General features: G+C 49.7%; 1 protein-coding gene across 6 annotated transcripts in view; it reads left to right on the forward strand.

Moving 5' to 3' along the window:
- Positions 1–681: 681 nt before the first annotated feature.
- Positions 682–26,268, forward strand: part of UBE2G2 (ubiquitin conjugating enzyme E2 G2) — a 42,938-nt gene continuing 17,351 nt past the window's right edge. The window contains exons 1-5 of one of the 6 annotated variants that reach the window (XM_047846862.1): positions 682–803; positions 11,463–11,467; positions 13,488–13,493; positions 20,473–20,508; positions 20,603–20,648. In XM_047846862.1, the coding sequence (XP_047702818.1) occupies positions 685–803; positions 11,463–11,467; positions 13,488–13,493; positions 20,473–20,508; positions 20,603–20,648 (212 nt within the window). In that variant the 5' untranslated portion in view covers positions 682–684. Of the gene's footprint in view, positions 871–2,972; positions 3,118–3,777; positions 4,006–4,748; positions 5,596–11,462; positions 11,468–13,487; positions 13,494–20,472; positions 20,509–20,602; positions 20,649–26,268 lie in introns of those variants that run through there. The other 5 variants (XM_047846863.1, XM_047846865.1, XM_047846867.1 and 2 more) reach the window with 5 other exon arrangements.

Below are 26,268 nucleotides of genomic sequence, written 5' to 3' on the forward strand. Positions count from 1 at the left end.
GTTGGACAGGTTTTGGGGGCAATTTGGCGATGGAGACAAACTTTCACTATTTCGTATAGGCACAGGTTTTTAAAATGCTAAGTGTTGCATTTTAGAATATGGTAAAGTTGAAGGGAAAATACTGGAATGTGTTTTTGAAAGGTAAAATGAAGGATAACCAGGTCCTTCAGTAACAGGAGCTGGGTGCCCCGCTCCTCGAGTGGCCCTGTGGTCGGGGTCTGGGGTCCAGGAGCCATCGGCACCCACGGCCTGGTGCCTGGTGCCACGGCACGGGCAAAGGTCAACGCAGCAAAAACCCTTCTCCCCTGAATAGAGACGAAAGTAACCCCCACATTTCTCACTTGGTAATAGTGCCGTGGCCTCAGATTTCTCCTCGCATTTGCTTCGGACGAATAATTATGGTCTGTATATTAAAAAGCAAGATTCAGTATTGCACTTAACGTTTTTGTGTAAAAGACCTGCTTCCAAGTGTGTTACCAGTGAAGCCCATGGAAGGTTGACCCCGCGTTGCCCTCCTGGACTTGGGCTGTGCCGCTTCGCAAACAGCTACGGGGTTTACGCTTTAGTACGTGATTGCAGTTCTGTGAGATGTTTTGGGATCTGTACCAATTAAGCCCTGATAGTTTTCCTCCTGTCGTTCTGTATGGACCCACTGCTGCCTTGTTCTAGTCCCGGAGTGTGACCATGACCGTCCTCTCTTGCTTGCCTGAAATCTTGCTGAAGATGTTCGCGTTTCCTTTGTGTTTTGCTGTTTGGGCATGGGTGGGACGTCTGCTGGCTCTGTTGTGTTTATTCCCCAATTTGTACATTATTTGTTGTCCTTTGCTACTGTAAACAGTAAATATAGTTTGGTATTCTGTCTCTCGGCTTGTCTTCAATACTGCGTTTGGCCATTGGGGCCTAGGTCACAATTCCGTATCTGTACGGACCGTGCAGCGAGGCATGTACGCTTGAAGGCCGGTTATCCAAAAGTAAGTATTCACCTGATGGCTGCCAACCGCATCCTTGCAGCTAAACCCACGCCGGTCCCGGCATTCTCCTGCCGAGGGGGGCACCCCCTCACTCCTCATGAGCTCTCCCAGTCTGCAGCTGAACCAGCGGCATGACGCTTTTCCTCTCTGGGGTGTCGTGTGTAAAGACAGGGTAGATTTTGGGGGCAGGTGAATAGGGACGTTGGTCTGGGCTTCTCAAGTTTTTGGTGTTCGAATAAAAGGCTACTTTCCCTTGTGCGGTGAACAGCCTACTTACTTACGATATTTTGTATACCCTTACTCTAAAATGTGCGTACTTGGGAGGTTTGTTTGCATTGTTTAATTTCATTCAATTCAGTAAATACTGCCATGCCCAGGTACCGAAGTTGCATCCGCGAACAAATCAGACAGAAACTCCTTGTCCTCATGGAACATGTAAACTCTCTATTTACAGGAGACAGATAACAACAATAAATAAATTTTATATTATGCTAATGGATTATATAGGGCATTATATGGCAAATTCTACAGAATAATAGGTAGGATGTAAATGTGGAGATGAAAACTTGTTTTTTAAAAGGTGTACATGTCTTTGCATGGGAGAGCCATAAAGGAGTAAATGTGTTTACTTTCTTTGAAGCCAGGCAGTGGGGTTCTAAGAAACATAGGTAGATTGCCAAATCACAGTGGGTCATCTGGGAATAGAACCACCATGACATGAAAAAAAGGGCTGTTTATCCCCATGTTACACAATCGTGCAGAAGCCTGAGAAGCAAGGAGCTGGAAGGGGTGGCTGGAGAAAGCCACTCCTAGCCTATCCCAGCTAGGGCGCCGCTGCCTCAGGGCCACGCTGGTGGGCAGGTGGGCAGGTGGGCAGGGCAGGAGTTGCTACTTTTCCCTCTCGGGCCTTCCTGGAGCTCCTCTCTTCGCGGAGGGGTTCCTGTGGGGCCACGCTGATGCAGAAGAAAACCCACCCTGGCGCCAGTCTTCTTCCAACCTAAGGCCTGTCTGAAGGAAGTCAGGGGGGCATCAAATGCCTTCTTCGTGGATCTTCTTGCTTTCACTGCATTGGGCCTGAAAGTCACTCTGAAACGGTCCTGTGCCACAGATGTATTTTTTTTTAAGTTTATTTTGCGAGAGAGGGAGAGTGCGAGCAGGGGAGGAGCAGAGTATCCTAAGCAGGATCTGCGCTATCAGCGCAGATTCTGGATGCCGAGGTGGAGTTTGAACTCATGCACCATGAGATCGTGATCTGAGCCGAACTCGAGTCCCACTCTTAACCAACTGAGCCACCCCGGCGCCCCCCACAATGTGTACTTTAACGGATGGGTAGGATCTTCAATTTTTATCTCCGTTCTCTTTAAAGAATATACACCTGGAATGAAATCTGCTCAGGCAGCAGTCTACCTGCCCTGCCCTCGGTTCCCACCGAGTGATGGAGGCAGGATGGAGGCTGCCACCCTCCGTCTCCATACTTTGTCCCCGTCCTGTCCCCCAGGCGCCACCCTCCGTCTCCATGGACGTCCTGTCCCCGTGCTGTCCCCGGCCACGTCCCCCAGGCTCCACCCTCCATCTTCATGGACGTCCTGTCCCCGTGCTGTCCCCCGCCACGTCCCCCAGGCTGCCGTCCTCCGTCTCCATGGACGTCCTGTCCCCGTGCTGTCCCTCGTCAAGTTCCCCGGGCCGCCGTCCTCCGTCTACCCCTCCCTCATTCCAGTTCTCCATCTCCATCCCTGGTCCCGATCCTTTAATCAGACCTTCCTGGGGCACCACCGGTAGGATGTAACCCGCTCTGGGCGCCCGCGGCTCCGGGATCTCCCGGAAGACCCAGGCCCTCCAGGAATCTGGATTGCCGGGAGCGACGTTAACCCAGAGAGGGGCCGAGGCCCTGGCGTTGCGTAGGAACCTCGGAACCCTGCGATCAGGCCGTCCCGGCCGCCGCGCCTGCGCCGCTCCCCGTGGCGGCGGCGCCACCGCGCACGCGCACGCCGCGTCCCGGAAGGGTTTCCGGGTCCCGGCGTCGACCCGGAAGCAGCCCTGCGGTGGGCGGGAGAGGCCGGCGCTTGGGAGGGGAGGTCGCGCAGCACAGCTGTTGCCGGGACGATGGCGGGGACGGCGCTCAAGAGGCTGATGGCCGAGTACAAACGTGAGTGCGGGGTCCGCGCCTCCAGTCTGGGGACCCGCTCCTCTCCGCCCCCCCCCGTCCGTCCGCCCCGGGTCCCGCGCGTCCCTCGAGCCCGCGCCCCCCCTCTGCCGACCCCGGGCCCTGCGCCCCCCTCCTTCCGTCCCCGGGCTCCCACCCGGCGGTAGAGTCCCTGCTCGGGGAGGCCCAGGGCGCGCACGGCCGTGTGTGGCGGCCTGAGTTGGTGGAGATGTGGGAGCCGTGGACGCCGAAAGCACTGAGTCATGCCCGCTTGTTCCCGCGGAGGCGCGGGGACGGGAGTTTGGTCCTGGGAAACCGCGAGCCCTAACAGTCTGCAGTCCCCTTCCTCCGCTGCGCCCACTGCCTGCTCTTGACTTCATACGCGAACTCGTAAAGGGAACGCTTGAAAAAGGACAGTCAGCATCACTACTCCACGAGTTTAGAAATGCGTAAACAGTTCCACGCAGCCTTTGTTTTTGTCTTTGGCTCCTGTAGTAATTTAGAGGACTCCCTCATTCCAGCCTTGCAGCAAAACCGGAATTGCCTACTGAGAAGCTGAAACCAAAAGCGTATCGAGAAAAAGCGCATTGTGATGCATTTGGGGTGAAAGGTCAGATTTGGCTTTCTCTTGAATAACGGAACAGTTTTTGAGTAGTGCCACCTGTCACGCTTCCTAGGTGGTGCCCAGAGAGCCTCCTTGGTGCTTTCCTCGCCAGGGAAAGGTTCTAATGTTTGGGGAAAGCAAAGGGAGAAACGAAAGACGAAGAACATTCCGCGTTCTGCCTTTTTACAGCCCTGTTGGGAGAGTTGCCAGGAGAGGTCATGGGTGAAACGGATGTGTGGCAGGTGTCGTGAGCTGCTGGTGGAGACAGGGTGGTCGCCCGCTTGTGGGTAAGAGAGGGTCGCTGCAGCCGCAGTCCCGGTTCAGCTGCTGCTTATTAGCTCTCCGGCCCAGGCCTTGACCTCTGCACTTTGGTCCTCTGGGAAGGTTAATGCTTTTCAGGATACTTGATAGATAACTCTGATTTTGGTAGCTGGTATTGTTAGGGTGACATTGAGAGTACTTTATTTATTTATTTATTTATTTTCAACGTTTATTTTATTTTTGGGACAGAGAGAGACAGAGCATGAACGGGGGAGGGGCAGAGAGAGAAGGAGACACAGAATCGGAAACAGGCTCCAGGCTCTGAGCCATCAGCCCAGAGCCTGACGCGGGGCTCGAACTCACGGACCAGACCGCGAGATCGTGACCTGGCTGAAATCGGACGCTTAACCGACTGCGCCACCCAGGCGCCCCGGGAGTACTTTACAAGAAAGTTGGAAGTAAACCGAAATAATGACTGTGATAAAAATAATTGGTAAAAATGCACGGAGCTCAGTCCCGTAACCGGGTTGGTGGCCCTGCACGCGGAGGGTCCGTGTTCGGCGGGAGCACACCAGGGTGATTCACGTGTGGGTTCATTAAAGAAATGTTTAAACACTGCTCGCTGCCAGTGTCCCCTACAGTGGGAGTGTCTTTGAGAGACTTGGGGGCAGAGTATGAACGGAGGGTTGGGTGGGAGTGGGGCACTGTTGCCTGTGTCCTCACAGGAGACCTGGCCGGGGGTCATATGTGTGGGAACACCTGTCATTCCTGCCTTCCCCGTCCGTGCTTCGGTGTCTGTCTTAGGCTGTTTAGCCCTGTTTCTAGACTTCGAGAAAAGGTTATTTTCTTGTGTCTTTAGGGAAGGAATCTGTTAAGCCTGCAAGGGGAATTAAGTTCAGGCTGCTGCTTCAGTCCAGTCTCTGCATTGTTGAACTTGTATTTCCTAAGGATACTGGCGGTAGCAAAGGTTACTCTTCCCTTTACTGTACTTGCAGGAACTTCATCCGTTATTTCAACCATGTTGTCATTTTGCACTAATAAAACACAAATAACACTTGACTTCCAAAGCCGTATCACAGAAGGGTATCGTATGCATTTTTATGTGTTGATGTGACTTCTCGGAGTCCGTGGGAAGGCAGAGCCCTGAGGAGGTCTCCTGAGCTCGCCGGCCCCTGGTGATCTGTCGGACGCTAGTCTGGGCGCTGCTGTGAAGGCCCCCCCGCAGGCGTCGCAGGTGACTAAACAGCCGTCGTGCAGGTAGGGAGATCATCCTGGGCTACTGGGGTACAACCCGTTAACCACACGAGGCCCCAGAACAGAAGAGGCGGGAGAGGAGAGGCAGGAGGGGGCGTCTGAGACGTGCAGAGCACGAGAAGACTCCACCTGCCGTGGCTGGCTCTGGAGTGGCCAGGAACGGAGGGGCGTGGGTGGCCCGAGAACGTGAGACCCGTCGCTGGCCGACAGCAGTGAGGACCGGGAGCCTCCGTCCCACGGCTGCGGGGAACTGGATTCTGCCGCCAACCTGAGTGGATCTGGGCAGTGCCCTGCCTTGACCGCTGCCCTGTGAGAGTGGAACCACCTGCCCCTTCTGACACACAGAAACTGTGAGGCCATCGGTGGGTGTCGCTTTAAGCCGTTGGGTTTGTGGCGATTTGTCCCATCAGCGATAGAAGATGAATACAGTATGTTACTGAGGGGCTTCTGTGGTTGCTGTATCTTGGAAGCATCGTAAATTCCATTTAGTGATTCTCATCTTGTGTGAATTAGCATCCGGTTTGTCTTACCACATCGTAAGGTGACTCATTCATTGTAAAGGTGGACTTTACAGGAACGACCTTTCTGTGAAATGGGCTTTCAGTGGATTGGGATAGGGTTCAGGCATACTTTATCGTATTTGGGAATAGTCACAGGCCTGCAGAAATTTCGAGGGGGCGGAACCTTAGATATGATTCTGTACAGCCCCTGGTTTTCCAAATTGTGTAGGCAGTTGAGTAACAGAGGCAAAACGATTGGCCTAGCTCCTTACAGCCGGGAAAAAGGAGAACCAGAAAAAGAACCCAGATATTTTAAACGGGTGTCTTTGCTTGACGTTCTGTCGTCACCCATCACCCAGCCTTCCCGAGAAGGTTCAAAAACAGACAGGTATTGGGTTCTGGGGGTTTCCTTAAGAAGGCTAAGTGGCCAACAGAAGTCTGCTCTGTCGCTGTTCCGGAGGCCTGGCGTCCCGACTCAGTGTTGGCCGGGCCACGCTCTGCAAGCTCTAGGGAGGAGTCCCTCTTGGCCTCCTGGAGCTTCCGGTAGTTGCCGGCAGTTTTGGCTGTTCCTTGGCTTGTGGCAGCGGAACTCACATCTCTGCCCGTCGTCCCTCTTCTGGAGGTGCCCGTCATAGCTTTAGGACCCACCCCTATCCCATGTGACCCATTTTAACTGCAGTCCATCTGCAAAGCCCCCATTTCCAAACAGAGTCACATTTGGAGATTCTGGGGGACATTATTCAGCCTAGTTCAGTGTTGAATAAGAACCTCAAACTTGCTCGTGTAAAACTGACCTGCTCCTCCTGCACCATTGCTGCTCCCACAGTCCCCGTGTCTCTGTTGGTGGCAGTCGTGTTCTTCCAAGTTTTTGGGCTCAAACCTTAGATTCACCCTTGATGATTCACTTTTTTTTTTTTTTTAAGTGTATTTGTTTTGAGAGAGAGAGAGAGCACAAACTAGGGAAGAGGCAGGGAGAGAGAGGGAGAGAGAGGATCTCAAGCAGGCTCTACAGCACAGACCCCTCCATCTCAGGAACCGTGACACCACAACGTGAGCTGAAATTGAGAGCTGGACGCTTAACCGACTGAGCCACCCAGGCGCCCCTGTGTTTAACTTTTTTTAAAAATTTTTTTAAATGTTTGTTTATTTCTGAGACAGAGAGAGAGCATGAGTGGGGGAGGGGCAGAGAGAGAGAGAGAGAGAGAGAGACAGACAGACAGACAGACAGACTGAATGCGAGGCAGGCTCCAGGCTCTGAGCTGTCAGTACAGAGCTGATGCAGGGCTCGAACCCATGGACTGTGAGATCATGACCTGAACTGAAGTCGGACGCTCAGCGGACTGAGCCACCCAGGCACCCCTGTGTTTAACTTTTAAAGGAGCAGCCAAGCTATTTTCTGACTGGTTGTGCCACTTTACATTTCTGCTAGCAGTGTATTAAGGAGTTCCACTGATTCTCCTCCCCTGTCCACACTTCGTATGCTGGGTGTTTACATATTTAGCTGTTCTAGAGTGGTATGGTATCTCATTGTAGTTTCTATTTTAAAACATCTTAATTCTGCCATTTTCTGTCCTTGTTTTTCAAATTCAGTTTTTACCTTAAGTTTATTTACACTAAAAAACAAACCATCACAGTTCACTCCTTTCTCCCACCCTCCCACTGCCTTGCCTCTGGCAACCATCAGCCTGTTCTTTGTATCTGTGAGCTTATTTTTTTTAATGTGTATATATTTTAGGTATGTATAATACATATATTTTGATATATATATATTTTCTTATCGTACATAACCGATTTTTTTCGGTTTTCCAGTACATATATAAAAGTATGTTTACACTGTACTGTAATCCGTTAAATGTGCAATAGCATTATGTCTGAAAAGAACCAATGTACCTAGCTGTGTTTGCCCCATCGCATATCAGCTGCTTTGTTGTAAGTTGATTTGACCGTATATGTGTGGGTTTATTTCTGGGCTGTTTTGTTTCTGTAATCCATGTGTCTGTTTCTAGGCCATTTCTACACTGTTTCAACTACTACAGCATTGTATTATAGTTTGAAATCAATGAGCCTGATTCTCCAGCTTTGTTCTTTCTCACATTTGGCTACCCTGGGTATTTAATGGTTCCATGCAAATTTTCGGAGTGTTCAATTTTTGAAAAATGTCATTGGAATTTTGATACGGATCGTATTGAATCTATATATTGCTTTGTGTAGTATGGACTTTTTAATAGTATTAATTCTTCCGTTCCATGAGCATGGAGTATCTTTCCATTTGTGTCTTCAGTCTTTCATTAATGTCTTGTCATTTTCAACAAACAGGTCGGTCACACTCCTTGGTTAAATATATTCCTAGGTGTTCTGTCTTTTTAATGCAATTATAAAAGGGATTTTTTTTTTTTAATTTTACTATCTCTTTCTGATAGTTCACTATTAGTGTATAGAAATGCAACAGATTTTGGGGCACCTGGGTGGCTCACTCGGTTAAGCATCAGACTTCGGCTCAGGTCATGATCTCGCGGTCTGTGAGTTCGAGCCCCGCGTTGGGCTCTGTGCTGACAACTCGGAGCCTGGAACCCGTTTCAGATTCTGTGTCTCCCTCTTTCTCTCTCCTCCCCCACTCATGCTCTGTCTCTCTCTTCTCAAAAATAAATAAACGTTAAAAAAAAATTTTTAGAGATGCACCAGATTTTTACGTATTGGTTTTGTACCGCTCAACTTTATTGAATTTATTTTAACGATTTTCTGATGCCGTCTTTAGGGTTTTTTAATGGATAATATCTTGTCGGCCTCAGATAGTGACAGTTTTGCTTCTTTTCTTTCCAATTCGGATACTTTTTATTTCTTTTTTTTTTTTTTTTTTTTTTTTGCCTAAGTGCTCAGGCAAGGGTTTCAAATACAATGTGGAATAACAGTGGTGAGGATGGGTTTTCTTGTCTTGTTCCTGGTCTTAGAGGAAAGCCTTTCAGCGTTTCACTATCGAGTATGGTGTTGGCTGTTGGTTTTTCATCTATGGCCTTTATTATGTTGAAGTATGTTCTGTCTGTACTTACTTTGTGGAGAGTTTTTATCATACGTGGACATTGAATTTTGTCAAATGCCTTTCTGCATCGATTGAGATGATCATATGGTTTTTATCCTTCATTTTGTTAATGTGGTGGATTACATTGATTTGCAGATACTGAACTGTTCTTGAATTCCTGGAATAAATCCCACTTGACCGTGGTGTAGGATCCATTTAATATATTGTTAAATTCAGTTGCTAATATTTTGCTGAGGATTTTCACATCTGTGTTTACCAGGGATATTGGCCTGTGGCAGTCTTGTGGTTTTGGTATTGTGGTGATCCTAGTTTCATAAAATGTTCCCTTCCTCCCCTCCCGTTTTCTTTCTTTCTTCCTTTCCTTTCCTTTCTTTTCTCTCTCTCTTTTTTGGAAGAGTTTGAAAAGAACTGGTATTAGTTAATTCTGTTTTGAACATTTGGTAGAATTCACCAGTGAAGCCATCTGATCTTGGACTTTTGTTTCTTGGGAGGTTTCCGATTATTGATTCAATCTCCTTACTAGTAATCAGTTCAGATTTTCTATTTCATCATGATTCACTCTTGGTAGGTTATGTGTTTGTTTATCCATTTCTTCTAGGTTGTCCAATTTGTTGGCACACAATGGTCCATAGTAGTTTCTTACGGTCCTTTGTGTTTCTGTGGTGTCAGTTGTAACATCTCTTTTGTCATTTCTTTCTTTCTTTCCTTTTTTTTAAAGTATGCTCCATGCTAGGCATGGCGCCCAATGCAGGGCTTGAACTCATGACCCTGAGATCAAGACCTGAGCGGGTGTCAGGAGTTGGCCACGTAACTGACTGAGCCATCCAGGCACCCCATCATTTCTGATGTTTCTCTTCTTGTATCTGTCTTGGCGAGTCTGGCTAAACGTTTAGCACCATTATCTTTTCAAAGAACAGCCTTTAGCTTCACTGATCGTTTCTATTGTCTTTTTAGTCTGTTTCATTTATTTCTGCTCTAATGTTTGTTATTTCTTTCCTTCTACTAACTCTGGGCTTTGTTTTTTCTTTTTTCTAGTTTCTTGAGTTGTAAAATAAGGTTTAGTTGAGATTTTTCCTGCTTCTGGACAGAGGCATTTATCACTATGAACCTCTCCCAGAACTGCTTTTGCTGCATCTACAAATTTTGGTACGTTACATTTCCTTTCTTGGGGGGGGGATCATAAGGTATTTTTTTATTTCTCTTGATGTCTTCTTTGACTTATTGGTTATTCAGTAGCATGTTGTTTAATCTCCACGTATTTGTGAATATTCCAGTTTTCTTCATGTAAGTAATTTCTAGTTTCATACCGTTATCAGAAAAGATGCTTTATATGATTTCAGTCCTTTTAAATTTGGTAAGACTTATTTTGTGTCCTAACAGGTGATTTGTCTTGGAGAACATTCCACTTGCACTTGTGAAGAATGTGTATTCTGCTTTTGTATGGAATGTTCTGGTTCATCTGGTCTAATGTGTCATTTAAGGCCAGTGCTTTCTTATATTTTTGTATGTAAGTGGGATATTAATGTCCTCCACGGTTGAGTTGCTGTTTCTCCCTTTAGGTCTGTTAACATTTGCTTTGCATATTTAGGCGCTCCTGTGTTGGGTGTGTAAATATTTACAAATGTATCTTACTGTTGGAAAGGCTCCTTTAGCATTGTGTAATGCCTTTCTTTTGTCTCTTTGTTTGAAGTCTGTTTTCTCTGATATAAGTATAGCTGCTCCAGATTCCTTTTGGTTTCCATTTGCATGGAACAGCTTTTTTTCTTTTCTTTCTTTCTTTTTTTCAATCCCTTCACTTTCAGTGTGTGTCCTTAAATTTGAAGTGAGTTTCTTATAGGCAACATATAGATGGGTCCTATATTTTAATCTGTTCAGCACTCTGTCTTTTGATTGGAGAACTGAGTGCATTTACACTTAAAGTAATTACTGACAGGCACGTGCCTGTTGCCATTTTTGTTGTTTTCTGACTGTTTCTGTAGTTTCTCTCTGTTCCTTTCTTCTTTTCTCTTTGTGGTTTGATGACTTTGGTGGTATGCTTATGTTCCTTTTCTTTATTTTTTGTGTATTTGCTACAGGTTTTTGCTTTGTGGCTACCACGTGGCTTACATATAACAAACAACTTCTGTACAGTCTATTTGCAGTTGATAATAAGTTTGATCCCATTCTAAAGCCCAATACTGTTATTCTCCCTTCACCCCATATTTGATGTTTTTGATTCACACTTTACATTAAAAAAATTTTTTTTAATGTTTTATTTATTTTTGACAGAGAGAGACAGAGCATGAGTGGGGGAGGGGCAGAGAGAGAGAGGGAGACACAGAATCTGGAGCAGGCTCCAGGCTCTGAGCTGTCAGCACAGAGCCCGACGTGGGGCTGAAACTCGAGCTGTGAGATCATGACCTGAGCCGAGGTCAGACGCTTAACCGACTGAGCCACCCAGGCGCCCTGACACTTTACATTTTTTTAATGTGTGTGTCCTTTAACTAGTTTTTGTACTTATAGTTATTTTTACTACTTACTTTTTTTTAACCTTCATGCTAACTTTGTAAGTGATTAACCCAGTACTTTTACTATATACTTAACCTTTCCAGTGAGATTTATTCTTGCACATGTGTTCTCGTGAACACCCTTTCTTTTCAGCTTAAAGAATTCCCTGTAACAAGGCCGGGTTAGTGGTGATGAACCCCTTTAGCTTTTGTTTCTCTGGAGAGCCCTTTACCTCTCCTTCACTTCTGAGTCGTAACTTTGCCGGGGAGAGCATTCTTGGTTGGAGATTTTCCTTTCAGTGCTTTGAATGTATCGTGCCTCGGCCTCTGGCCTGAAAAGTTTCTGCCGAAAAGTCTGCCGATAGACTTAGCATCACGTACATGTACATAACAAGTGGTTTTCATCTTGCTGCTTTTAAGATTCTCTCCTGGCTTTTACTTTTTGGTAGGTAATTATAAGGTGTCTTGGTGTGGGTCTCTCTGGGTTCTTCTCCCTTGAAACTCTCTGGGCTTCTTGGATCTAGATGCCTGTTTCCTTCCCCAGATTAGGGAAGTTTTCAGCCATTACTTCTTCAAGGAGATTTCTGACCCTTTCTCTCTCCTCCTCTGGAAGCCCCATGATCCAAATATTAGTCTACTTGATGTCTTATGAGCTCCTAACTGTCTTCACTTTTTGTCATTCTTTTTGCTGCTCTCATTGACTGAGTTCCACTGACCGCGAGTGGCTGATCCTTTCTTCTGCTTCATCTGGTCTGTATTTCAGTTCAGCCGTTCTGTTGTTCACTCTGCGATTTCTCTTTGGTACGTTCTTGTATTTCCCATCTCTTTGTTGAGGTTTGGTGTCCATCGGTTTTTCTCCTGTTTGGTGAGCGTCTTCGTGACCATCGCTTTGAACTCCTTATCGGTAAACTGTCTCCGTTTCACTGAGATGCTTTTTCCTGAGGTTTTATCTTGTTCTTTCCTGGGAACATATTCCTGTTTGTCCATTTCGCTGGACTCTCCGAGTTGGTCCCTGTACCAACTGGGAACACCCGCCTCTCCCAGTCTGGAAGGAGCGGCCTCGTGTAGGAGATGAACCTCGTCATTCAGTCCCGTCCCAGCTTTCGGTTGTCACTCAAACCTTCGTGCTGTCCCAGCACCCGTTGTGTCTTTGATACCTCCCGCAGTGGAGGGTGTGCCAAGACTTGTCATCGTCCCAGAGCGGAGGGTCTCAGCACGCAGATTCAGGGTGACCGGAAGCCAGGCCCACCGGCAGCAGCTTTTTAAGGTGTGCAAATATGTACAGTCCTGTGGGGCCTTAAGCATAAGCCCCACTGGTCACCAGAGCTAGGCACTCTGCAGGTGTCCCCAGTATGGCTGTCACAAGAATCGGGACTCCGGATGAGTGTGTAAGTTCTTTTCTGGGCGATGCCAGTGAGCTGAGCTGGTGCAGGGCAGAGGGAGAGTGCCAAGGAGGTGCCATAGCCGTATTTTCGTAGAGAGCAGCTCTGTGGACCGTGGAATGTGTGCCAGACCTGAAGACTACCTCTCAGCTCCAGGACACGCAGAGAGGCCTCCTTCACGGAAGGATGGGGGAGTGTGCCTCAGCCTGCCCTCTGTGCAGTGCCCTGGGGATGGCAGCCTGCCAAAAACCGTTTCTCCGACTGTGGTAGACCCATCAGACCCAGGGATGCAAGGTCCCCTGGCCACCAGCACCAGACGATCAAGGGCCATCTCCCCCCGGTGGCAGCTGTAAAAAGCAGGGTGCCGTCTGTGTGTAAAACTCCCTTCTGGGAGACATCACACTCTGGATTTCGGCAGAAGGTGAACGCGAAGACAGCGGCTGCCCGCTGAGGTCTCTGGAAGGGATCAGGTTGGTCCCAAGATGCACACCTAATCAGAAGCACACCCCGCAGGCTGCAGTCCTCATGGTCAGCTGATAGCCCTCCTGCACAGAAAGACCGGCCTCTTGCTTTCCCCGGGGGTGGTAGCTGTTTAAGAACTGCTTCTCTATTAGTTAGAGTCCTGTGGGACCCACAGCACGAGTCCGGTGGCCGCCAGAGCCAGGCGATGTAGAGATGTCCCCTGGAAGCCGTCGCAAAATTTGGGGCACCAGATCGGTTTGAGCTCCTCCCTGTGTGACTCTGATTGTTACAGGTTCATGGGACCAGCAGCTCCGGTTTTCCTGGCCTCCAGAGCCAAGCGATCAAGAGGTGTCCCCTAGGTGACAGCCACGGAAATCAGGGCACTAGATACACGTAAAGGCTGCCTTCAGGTGGATGCTGGTGCCCGGGAGCACAGCGGAGGGAGAGGCAAAGATGACCCCCCAGTCTCTGTCCACAGAAACAGTGTTCCGCCAGCCTCCTGAAAAATCAGGAGTGTGGAAAATCAGACGCCTGCGCCCCGGTGGCCACTCAGATGCCAGCAGGTGCACCTCTGTGAGTCTGGGCGTGGTCCACGGGCTGCCTCGGAGCTGGGCCCTGGGGAGGGCCCGTCCCCGCCCCAAGCCCTTGAAGGGAGGTTTCTCACATGGCTCCCGTCTTGGGGGTCTTGGGATGCGAGTCCCATAGGATTTCAAAGCTAGATGATTTAGAGGCTCGTTTATGCAAGCGTCCGTCTTAAAAGTTGGGGTGCTGCTGTTCAAACCCTTTACTCCTCAAGAAGCAGCTGTGGGTTTTGCGTTTCCTCCTGGTTGTGAGATACTGTGCGGGGGGTCATGATGAGATTGCGTCCCAGCTTCTGTTGGCCACCTCAGTGTGGTTTTCTTCTCATTTGCTTGATGTGCAGTTACGACCCAGCCAGCCTTAGTGTGTTTTGGGGAGCAGATTGTTCCGTTTGTAGCTGTAGACTCCATGTTCGTGGGAGGAGGGGTGCCGAGGGTCTCCCTGCATCGCCATGTTCTCCTTGTGGCTTTGATTTGCGTCTCCCTTGTGACCGATGACATTGAGTGTCGTTTTGTGTGTTTATGTGCCATCGTAAGTGTCTTGAGTCTTTTGCTGATTTTTAATCATGTGTATTGTTTTCTTATTAAGTTGTAGGAGTTCTTCATATACTGTAGCTACAAGTCTTTTGTTGGATATTTTGTAAATATTTTCCCTTAAACCATGGCTTGCCTTGTTTTAAAAATTGTGGAAGAAAAACGTGATTGTATCTTACCAGTTTTCTTTTTAAGTTTATTTACTTAGTTTGAGAGAGACAGAGACAGCGCGAGTGGGGGAAGGGCAGAGAGAGAGGGACAGGGACAGGGACAGGGAGAGAATCCCAAGCAGGCTCCGCACTGTCAGTCCAGAGCCTGTGGCGGCTACTGTTTAAGCCACTATTAAAAATATGTTTTTAACGAATTAATATTCTCAAGGGGTCAGTGGCATCGTTTTTGCACATTTCTCCGATACTAGGATTTTGTTTTTCTTTTTGAAGCTGTTTTTGTCAGTAGACACCAAACTGTCTGTGCAGGTGTGTATTTTGGAAATAAAACGAGTGTCGCAGAAACGTCCCCCGTGTTACTGTAACTTCCCTGACCACTAGGTGCCGCTGTCGCATAAGGATGCGGCTGGGACTGCAGCCCGCCGGCTGCCCCTCCCCGGCAGGCCCTGGAAGGAGGGCGCGGGAGGGAGGCTCCAGGGGTGGGTCCACAGATGAAGAATGAAGCAGCCCTTTTTGGAGTGAGCCCCTCACCAGATCCCTGGAGGATGAGTCCCCCACCCCCAGCAGTTTATCACTCCTCTGTTTTAATTTGTCCGATGTTATGCGAAGGTGATTGGCCTGGATTTCAGATGACTGGGTGTGTAGCTCCTGGTGAGCTGGGTTCTGGGCTTCCCTCTCCCGGTCGGCTGTCACGCAGACGCCTGAGGGGGACTGAGACGGTCAGAGTGTGTATTACTGCGCCCGAGGGGCTCAGCCTTCCTGGCACTCGACCTCAGTTGCACTTGACTCCTGCCTCCTCGCAGTGCTGGCTGCCTCGCCGTTTGTCCCGCGGCACTGGCCTCGCGTTGGGACCCTCGCTGCCCCTTCCTCTTCCTCCCGCGTGCCGGGCTCTGGTGCCCTTGGCAACAGACGGGGCTCTCCCTGTGCCCGTTCTTGTTTCCTGCTCAGGGTTTCTTAGCAGGTGTTAACTGGTGCTTCGAATGAAATAGTTGTCCTCGTGTGCACTTTCTTTATGGCCCCTTCCCCCTAAATGGCAGTAGCATTCCCCAGTCACCGTGGACACCCGACGGCGGCACCCGAATTTCCCAGTGTCCCCTGGGAAAACTCCAGCAACTGCCACCAGGTCCCCGCGGCTCCACCTGTCCCTGTGCACACAGCCCCCAAGTTTCTCCTGCTGGTGTCCACTCTCCCTTGAGCTTCAGACTCGTCTGAGATCTCTCCGCTGGTCTGTTTTCTAGTCTCCACCTTAATGTGTTTAAATGAGAATTCTTGCTTTCCCCTCAGACCTGCTCCTTCCCCTTCCGTCCCGGTAATAGTGCTGTTCGCTTAGTTGTTTGGGCCAGGGACCTGGGACCAGTCCTCACATGTCACACCCATTTCGTCCCTGTCTGCGGGACAGACCCCCCAGAGTCGCCACTCTGACTCAAGCTGTCACCTTCCCTGCCTGGACGGTCACAGTAATGGCTTAAAACTGTTTATTAGCCTGAAATACAGCCGGCCTAGGGTTCAGGTTCAGCTCGGTGAGCTTCTCAGAGAAAGCATCACCACCCAGATGAGCAGGAAGGCTACCAGCCCGCCAGAACCCCACTGTGCGGGGCCCCCACTCCACCAGAGCAGCTCTGTCTTCATGGGGTAGTCACTGCTTTGCTCTGTGTTTCCACCGAAGCATGCATTCTTAAACATTGTCGTTTAGAGTGCCTGTTTTTTAATGGATGTAATCCATCTATAAATGTAGTTACATGTGGTCTATTCTCTTTTTTTTCTTTTTAAAAATTTATTTATTTATTTATTGTTGACAGTGTGAGAGCAGGGGAGGAGCAGAGAGAGAGAGAGAGAGAGAGAGAGAGAGAGAGAGGGAGAACGAGAGAGAACTTTAAGCAGGCTCCGTGCTGTCAGCACAGAGCCCGCTGCGGGGCTTGATCTCAAGAGCTGTGAGATCATGACCTGAGCTGAAACCAGGAGTTGGGCACTTAACTGACTCAGCCACCCAAGCACCCTGTGTTGTGTATATATATCTGGCTGTGTACGCATATGTATAGTGTATTATGTGTCGTGTGTGGTACGGGCCTGGTTTCTTTTGCATGACTGTGTCGCGTGTAGCTGTGTGTCATTTATTTTCACTTTTGTTCCATTGTATGAATCACCACAGTTTCTTGACCTCTTCTATTGCTAGATATTTGGGTGTTTTCATTTTTTTTGGCTGTTACGAGTGATGCTGCTGTAAATATACAGCAAAGACACAATGGAATATTTCTCAGCCATAAAAATGAAATCCTGTCATTTGTGACAACATGGATGGACCTTGGGAGCATTACGCTAAGTGGGATAAGACAGAGAAAGACCGATACCAAATGATTTCACGCATGTGTGGAATCTTAAAAACAACTCACAGAAGGAGAGTACAGGTCGGTGTAGCCATGGGGGGTTAGCAGGTGGACGACATGGGTGAAGGGGTCAGAATACAGACTTCCAGTTATAAACTGAGTCCAGGGGATGTCACGTACGGCCTGGCGATGAGAGTTAACAGTGCCGTGTTGTGTATTTGAAAGTCGCTAAGGGGCTAGATGTTAAAAGGTCTCATCAAAAGAGAAATTTGTGATTGTGTGTGGATGGCTGTTAACTTGCCGGACTTTGCTCGTTGCAGAATATATACGAATATCGGCCCCCTGTGTTGCACACCTGAGACTAGTATGACAGTGTAAGTCAATTCTGTCTCAGTTGGAAAGAAAGGAGCCCCCCTCCGGCATCACCTTCACCCTGAGGCCTTTCTTGCCTCAGGTGGGCGTGTGTCTTTGTATCACTTTACCACCTCCCTCACTGCATTCTTCAGTATGTCTTTTCATGTGTGTTTCCTCACCTACTGGCTGTCTTCCTTCACTGGAACGGAAGGGAAGCCCGTGGAAGGAGGGGCCTTGTCTCTCCTTCACCACTGCGTCTGCGCTGGCCGGAGGAGTGGGGCCTGGCAGCCGCGTGGGTAGCGGCTGGCCCCTTCTAGTCCAGCGGGCCGAGGGGAGTGTGGACACCACTGCCCCGGGGCTTCGTGCAGCCCCTCAAAGCTTCAGATAGGACCAGAGGGCAAATGTAAGTAAATACCATTTGGATGAGCGATTCTGCGATTAGAATTGTAACTGGGCACTTTTCAGGACATCAAATTACGTGGCAAAACAGAGACGTGACACGCTTCCAGGCCAGCGGTTAGAGCAATATTTTGATGACACCGGTGAAGTATTTAGTTAGAGTGTCCTGTGTTTGCAAGGTGTAGATTCACCGTGGCCCTTCTCTCGGCCTCTCTCGCTTAAGCTGTTACCCACGGGGGGAAGTGTGGTCTCTGTCTCTTTAGGGAGAGTGTGAGCTGTTACAGCGTCAGACCCTTACTTCCGTCCAGTGACATTTCGTCCCCGTCTTCCTCCGGAGACTGATCCATAGGGCGGTGGCAGGGGGCTAGAGGCTGCTGCGCATGTGGCCAGGTGGTTGGTACCTGGGTCTGCAGCACTTGTGGTCAGGTGGCAGGTTAACTCCCGGTGCACACGTGCGCGCGTTTCTGTGTGCTTGTCCTCCGGAGGGGGTCGCGGGCTCCCGGCGACTCCCGGCGGCCTCCTTTCCCACCTGGTGGTCCCAGTTTACATTCGTGCCCGCAGGGTGTGTCTGTGGCTCCTCGGCTGGGGGGAGGCGGCCTTCTGTCCCATCTGGACGCTCGGGCTCCTGGGCTGCTCCGCTGGGGGCACTGTCATCCCGTTGTGGCCTTAGTTTCCCCACAGTTAATGAGTTGAGCACCTTGTGACATGTTCCTTCATTTTGTGACGTGTCTTCAAGTCTTGTGCTTGATTTTCTTTTGGGTGGTTTATATATTTTTATTGATTCTGAGAAGTTTCAATGCTAGCTCTTTGCTGGTTATGTCTGTAGCAAATACCGGCCTCTCTGGGGCTTCCCTTTTCGTTCTCTTAAAGGTCTCTTGATAGCAGAGGCTCTTAGTTTCAGCGTTCTTTTAAAAAAAATTTTTTTTTTCAACGTTTATTTATTTTTGGGACAGAGAGAGACAGAGCATGAACGGGGGAGGGGCAGAGAGAGAGGGAGACACAGAATCGGAAACAGGCTCCAGGCTCTGAGCCCTCAGCCCAGAGCCCGACGCGGGGCTCGAACTCCCGGACCACGAGATCGTGACCTGGCTGAAGTCGGACGCTTAACCGACTGCGCCACCCAGGCGCCCCCTTTTTTTTTTTTTTTTTAATTTTTTTTTTTCAACGTTTATTTATTTTTGGGACAGAGAGAGACAGAGCATGAACGGGGGAGGGGCAGAGAGAGAGGGGGACACAGAATCGGAAACAGAGTTTCAGCGTTCTTAATTTCACCCATCTTTTCCTTTGATGGTTGGTGCTCTTTGGCTTTACCTCTGTAGTTGGTCTAAATTATTTATTGTTTTATATTTCATAAAACAACTGAAATTAATTTTGGGGGGAGTCAGCTTTATTGAGATAAAATTTGCACACAATTAAGTGTGCTACTTAAAATATATTTTTTTTAATGTTTATTTTTGAGAGAGAGAGAGAGAGAGAGAGCGAGACAGACAGAATGGGAGTGGGGGAGGGGCAGAGAGAGAGGGAGACACAGAATCCGAACAGGATCCAGGCTCTGAGCCGTCAGCACAGAGCCCGACGTGGGGCTCGAACCCACGGACTCTGAGATCATGACCTGAGCCGAAGTCGGACGCTCAACTGACTGAGCCACCCAGGCGCCCCTCAACTTAACTCTTTTTCAAGAAGTCTGGGCTGTTCTCAGTTGTTTGCATGTTTGTGTATCTTTTAGAGTTATCTTGTTTGCATTCAGGCAAGAAGACCTGTTGGGATGTTGGCTGAGGCTGCACGGAATCTGTAGGTGCAGTTGGAGGAGAATTGAGAACTGTAATTTTGAGGCTTCCATCCATGAACTTGCTCGAGTCTCTGCTTGGGAAGGCCTTCAGAGCCGTGGCGGTTCTCGCATGCTACCGGTCTGCACAGCTTTTAAAAACTTACCTGTGTGTGTTTCCTAGTAGAGTTGACGTCTTTTTAAGATTGTTCTAGTTTGCTCATACATAGAAACACATTCAGTCACATGTCTGGACCTCGTAGTCAGCAGTGTTGGCAAACTCACTTCTTCTAGTGATTCTTTTGGACTTAGGGCGTATGTGACGTGGCATCTGTGAGTAACGATGGTTTTACTTCCACTTTTCGGAACCTTACGGCTTGTAGTTATTTGGCACGGGTTTGGCAATTTTATGGCCCTTCAGAGAACCAGTTTTTGGTTTTGTCTGTCTGTTTCTTGCCACATCAGCGATGTCTTGGGCGCCTGGGCCCGACAGGAAGTGCATCTCTGGCCCGATTCCCTACTCCCGGGTGGCCACCCTTCTTGCCCAGGACTGTTCTTCTCTCGTCACTCGTCCGCGTCTGTGTGCGGGTTTGGGTTCACTCTGGAGCCTTCCACATAGAAGACGAGGAGGCCAGGACTTGGGACGGCGTTTCTCGATGGCGGGGCTGGGCCTCAGTCCCTCGGCGACCACTGGTCTTTGGCAGTTGCCGAAGTGTCGCCTGCTTGCTTCTTCCTACTTTCGTTCTCGGTGCTCGGGCCTGACGCTCCGTGGGGTGCCACGTCGGGGGCTCACAGATTGAGTAGAGTGGCGCCGGGGACCGACAGCTGTGCCGTGTGTGCTCCGAGTCCTGGTTCACGAGCGCCGGTCGGTCCCTCGTTGCTCACGCTCAGAAGGGCCCGTGCCGCCGCTCACGGCGCCAGGAAGCACCATCCGGTCGGAAAACTGGACGCTGTGCTTGACGTGTGAAGTTGAATCGAAACAACCGGCAGGGGTATTTTTGAAAGATAATTGACCCCTTCGGTTTCTTCATTTGTCAGACGAAAGGGTTTATAGCTCCAAAAATTCTACGTTTTGCTGCCGTGAAGAGCCGCGTACATAGTCGTTGTCGGAAACGTAACGGGAATAGGCGTTCACTTTGGACAAACGGGGTTTTAATCTGTTAACGTATGTACTCCACAGTTGTCGTTTGGTTAGAATGCCAGCCTGATGCTCATTCTGTTTCATAATGCTTTTGCTTTTTCATTTTGTAGAACTGACGCTGAATCCTCCGGAAGGAATTGTGGCGGGTAAGGCACTAAAGTTAGCTTCTTTGTAATTTACTTCTAATTGCCAAAGTGGCCTTCTAAGTTAATTGTGGAAAATTTTTTTTGTTTTTTGCAGGTCCCATGAACGAAGAGAATTTCTTTGAGTGGGAGGCGCTGATCATGTAAGTTAGTTATATGTGCTGTTAGTTTCCAAGACGTTATTGGACATCAGACCCCGGAATCCAGCTAGCAGCAGGGCTGTGCTCAGAAGTCTCCGTTTGAAGAAAAGGCTTCACACACCTGTTAAATTGAGCTCTTTTTTAATCTGCTGGTCTGAGTAGAAAACAGAGACGTATATCCCGAGAAATGAAAATATTTCCTGAGAGTCAATAAAAAAGTTTTGTCATACTTTATATTTGCAGAGTTTTAAAATAATAAGTTTTGAATGTTGAGTGGCAGTGCTGGGTTAGCCTCAAACGGTATCGGTGGCTTTGACTTCGGGAAGTCCCTAGGAGCCCACGGGGTTTTTTTTGTTTGTTTTTTTTTAAACATGTATTCATTTTTTGAGAGAGCGAGAGAGAGACAGAGCACCAGCTGGGGAGGAGCAGAGAGACAGAGACAGAGACAGAATCCGAAGCAGGCTCCAGGTCCGAGCTGTCAGCACAGAGCCCGACGCGGGGCTCGAACCCACGAATTGTGAGATCATAACCTGAGCTGAAGTCAGATGCTTAGCTGAGCCACGCAGGTGCCCCAAAGCCTGCGGCTTTGAAGGGGGAAAGGCCCCTGGGGTGGGGAGGGGAAGGTCCCTTGGGTGCAGGTGAGCCTCCAGCCCTGCCCCCCGTGCACCTGCGCTTTCCTCTTCCTCCTGCTCTGTCTCCATTCAGCCCCTCCTCTGCTGCTGCTTTCTTCCTGTGCGTTGCATGGCCTTCCATTGTCCCTGACCCCAAGACGTGGCTTTGTTCTAAGGAGAGCAGTGTGACTCCTGGCCCTGTTCTAGAAAGATCCTGACCGGATCTCATGATCTTTCACCTGGTGATGTTGCTTAGAGCCGCAAATGGACCCCCTCTTCTAGCGTGTTCCAGGGCCCTGTGAGCCAGGCCCTTCGATTGCGTTCTGTCCACTTCAGATGTACATTTTTGACCATTCTTAGACTTACTGTATTTTCAAATAAATGTGGTTAAGTAAAAGTTAGGAAGTTGGGATTTATCCTCAGTCTCTCAGGTTTCTCTTCGGTACAGTGAGACCTCTCAGGTGGCCAGCACGTGTCGAGGCTGGGTTCTGGGGGGCTGAGACGTGCTCTCAGGGGAGGGACGGGGGCTGTGGCCGCACACGCCCTCGCTCTGTCTGCGCGTGCCCGTTGCGTCCGCCACGCGAGTTCTTACTGCTTCCCGTGTTCGAGAACCACATTGCTGGCAAGTGTTGTCTGTGGAGGTGAGATGATATGGAAATGGATGAGAAAAGGAGGCTTTTCTGATAAGCAGGATATTTAAAAATCTTCAGTAAACATTGTCCAGAGGAAATACAGCAACGCCTAACATTCCCTGATAATTTGTAATACCCTGATCGCTTGGGCCTGTGGTACCCAGTTTTTCCTGTGTTTAAATGTTTCTGGCATGGGGACGTCTTTACAGCCTATCTGGGTACGTAAAAGGGTGTTGTAGCTTTTGTCCCCTAAAGCAATTCTAAACGGGACGGGGCGTCTCCTGGTCGGCAGCGTCCCGCGTCTAATGGGACATGGCATTATCTGCTCTGTCGGCTGTAGGTCCTTTGATTTTTAAGGAGACAGGAGATTACATCATAGGAACGTGATTTGTCACCGCCATTTTTCACGTACCGTGTCATGTGTGTCGTCTCTGTGCTAACGTGGACACAGGTGCACGGGTTCCTGTCAGTGGGCCCCCCGTCTTACACGACACTGGCCTCTGCACATCAGCAGACTCCTTTAGAAGCCCTTCAAGGGACACGTCAGGCCCTCGGAATGGTTTCTGAAAAGGTGTTTGTTAAAACCTGTTAGCATAACCGTTACTAACTTTAGATCAACACTGTAAAACGAATTTTTTGAAAACCCATGTTAGCAGTTAGATGCAAAGGCAGCAAAAGCAAAAAGTAAGCAAGTAGGATTGTGTCAAACGAGGAAGCTTCTGCTCGGCAAAGGAAACCACCAACAGAAGGAAGAGGGAGCCTATTTGCAAATCACCTGTCTGATTAGGGCTAATACGCAAACTATAGAAGCGCCTCGTACACCTCAAAAGCAAAAAGAGAAACGGTCTGATTAAACGGTGGGCAGAGGATCTGAACAGACATTTTTCTAAGCAAGGCCTCCGGACGGCCGACGGGTCCATGGAAAGATGCTCAACGCCACTCATCACCAAGGGAAAGCAAACCAAAACCTCAGCGAGATTCCGCCTCACGCCGGTCAGAATAGAAGGGCCGTCACCAAAAAGACAAGAAATCCGAAGTGTCGGTGAGGGTGTGGAGGAGGAGGAGCCCTCGTGCGCTGCTGGTGGGAACGCACACCGGGCCGGCCGCCGCGGAGGACCGAACGGGGGTTCCTCAGAAAGTGAAAACGAGAGCCGCCCTTCCGCCCGGCAGTTCCGCTTCTGGGGCTTCATCCAAGAGAAGGAAACCACCATTCGAAAGGACGTCTGTACCCCCGTGTGTACCGCAGCGTTACGCGCGACACCCGAGACGCGGAAGCGGCCTGAGTTGGTGTCCATCGGTGGATGAATGGACGGAGGAGATTGGGGTGCGTGAGATGGGCAGAGGCGGACAGAAGGTACCGCGTCCCGGCTACAGGCGTGTCCCGGACGTGCTGCCGTCACCGACCTCGTGGTGCGTGTTGGAGGGTCTCCAAGACGGTAACTCTTGCGAGTTGCCGCAAGAAAGAGATGGGTGGCTTTGTGTGGCGACGGATGTTCCCTGGCCTCACTGGGGTGACCGCGTTGCAGCGTCTGCGGATCCGGAGTCCTCGCGCCCCACGCCTGGAACAGAATGCTCCCTGTCAGGCCTCGGTTTAAAAGGAGGTGATGAAGCTTTCTCAGCTGGAGCGCTTCTGTGTTTGAATGGGGCTTTTGCCTTCGTGTGGGATTCCCCTGCTCCAGGGTCTGCTGAGCCTGTGGGTCTTGGTCCCGTTCCAGACCCTTTGACAAACAAGAGGCCGTTTACAAATGTACTTAAAACATCTATTAAGGAATTAACTGTCCTCCCGGCGACTGGTCTCACCCTGCTTTTTGGCAGACAGCTGGCTGGATTCCACTCCTCAGTGATAGCTCTGCTCTGCTTTCTTTTTATTCTTTGATTGTCTGCAGTTTCTTTGTGCGCCGGCGTTTCTAAACCCGTACCTGCCCCGTTTTCTGGGAGGCAGGGTGCCTCCGGCTTTGCCGCCCTGCTCCTCTGCCGGGCCTCCGTCTCTTGTCAGTCGTGTGGTGGGGAAAACCGCTTTTCAGGGGCTCGGGCCACAAGCACGGGGTGCCCGTTCTATTAGGGTTCCCGTCTGAGGACGCGGGTGCATCCTTGGTGACCCCAGATCTCCCCCCGAGAGAACGGGAGGGACGGAGGGTGTAGGATAGGAGCGGGAGAGCTAAACGGTGAAGTTGCCCCCGCCGCTTCTTTGATTGAAAGTAAAAGGCAACCCCGATGGCTTTTGGCTGAGCCGAACGGCCAAGAAGGGGGCTGGGGCTGCTGCCCTCAGATGAACAGACGTGGGGGACACTGCTCGTAATACGTGTCGCGAGCGGTCTGACCCGGCAGCCCCAGCCTTGGGGGTCTCTTCCGCAGACGGTGTTCTGAAGATCTCTGCGTGAGGTTCATTTCTGCATGCACTGCAGTAATTAGAAAATGGAAACAACATTGGCCAACATAGTTTATGAAACATCCGTACTGCCCAACGTCGGAATGCCGTGTAACACCGACAAGGTTCGGGCAGAATCTCCATGCTGGCCCAGAAAGGCGTCCATCGTGTGTCATTGGGTGGACAGAGCAGATTAGGGAACAGCGGGCCTAGACCAGTGCCGTCCGTGGGGATGACTTCCTGCCCCCGGGACACTCAGTGGCATCTGGAGATAGTTGTGGTTGTCACGGCTGGGGGACTAGGGGAGTCCACTGCCAGTGTCTGGGGGGAGCTGCGGAGCACCTCGCCGCGCAGACAGCACAGGCCCGTCGGGCCCAAGATGCCGGTGCTGAGGTCAAGAAACAAGTTTTGCCCGTATTAGGTGTACAAGTTGAAGATTCTGGTAATTTTATAGTTTTGAGGCCACTCCCACAACAGTTTTACAGCATTTCCTGAAAGGTCTTCGTGCCCCCGGTCAGTCCCCATTCCCACCCTGAGCCGTAGGCAGCCTCTCTTCTTTTTGACCCTCGAGATTGGCCGTCCCCGGACCTCTCCTGCAGATGGAATTATAAAGCAGCCAGTCTTGTGTGTCCGGCTTCTTTCACCCTCCTGTGCATTTGCGATTCTGTCCCCTTGCTGGGGGTGTCACGCCTTCGTCTTTGCCACTGACCCCAGCCTCTGGGGGGATGGGCCGCACCTTCTTCCCCACCCGCCAGGCGAGGGGCCTTTGGCCGCTGTGACCAGTGCTGCTGCGGTCCCTCGCGTACCGCGTGGACCCCGTTGTCGCTCTCTGAGCATCGCTGGGTCCACGGGAGTGGGGGTGCTGTGACACAGAGGAAGCTGATGTTTTAATGTCTCCAGAAACTGCCAGGCCGTCTTCCAGAGTAGGTCAGAGTTTTACGTTGCCACCAGCACGGATGAGGACTCCCTCACCCACACCTGCCGTGTGGCTGTAGCTGCCCTGGGCGTGAGGCCACACCTCACCCTGGACTTGACCTGTGTTTTCTAAGGACTAATGGTATTGAGCATCTCTTCATGGGCTTATTAGCCATTCATGTATCTTGGGTGAACTTGAGAAGTTTTGCCAATTTTTAATTGGCTTGTTTTCTTTTTCTTAATTTAATTTTATCATTATAAAAATATTTATTTTTGAGAGAGAGAACAAGCAGGGGCAGAGAGAGAGGGAGACAGAATCTGAAGCAGGCTCTGAGCTGTCAGTGCAGATCCTCATGTGGGGCTCGAACCCACAAACCGTGAGATCATGTGGATTGCCGTCTTTTTGAGTCCTAAGAGTTCTTTATATATTTTGGATGCAAGGCCTTTATCAGACCCATGATTTTCACATTTTCTTCCAGTCTGCAGTTTTCCTGGTCGTCGTCTTAATGGAGCCTCTTGAAACTCAAAGGTTTTAATTTTGATGAGGTGCAACCTCAGTGTTTTTGTCTTGTGGGTCGTGCTTTTGGTGTTGCATTACCCAAGGTTAAAAGGGTTTCCGTTTTGTATTTGTGGTTCTTCTATTGACCTTTTAAATTTTGATCCATCTTGGGCTGATTTTTTTTTCAATATATGAAGTTTATTGTCAAATTGGTTTCCATACAACACCCAGTGCTCATCCCAGAAGGTGCCCTCCTCAATACCCATCACCCACCCTCCCCTCCCTCCCACCCCCCATCAACCCTCAGTTTGTTTTCAGTTTTTAAGAGTCTCTTATGCTTTGGCTCTCTCCTACTCTAACCTCTTTTTTTTTTCCTTCCCCTCCCCCATGGGTTTCTGTTAAGTTTCTCAGGATCCACATAAGAGTGAAAACATATGGTATCTGTCTTTCTCTGTATGGCTTATTTCACTTAGCATTACACTCTCCAGTTCCATCCATGTTGCTACAAAGGGCCATATTTCATTCTTTCTCATTGCCACGTAGTACTCCATTGTGTATGTAAACCACAGTTTCTTTATCCATTCATCAGTTGATGGAC

The sequence above is a fragment of the Prionailurus viverrinus genome, unplaced genomic scaffold (genome assembly GCF_022837055.1).
Source record: "Prionailurus viverrinus isolate Anna unplaced genomic scaffold, UM_Priviv_1.0 scaffold_42, whole genome shotgun sequence".
Classification (NCBI taxonomy): domain Eukaryota; kingdom Metazoa; phylum Chordata; class Mammalia; order Carnivora; family Felidae; genus Prionailurus; species Prionailurus viverrinus.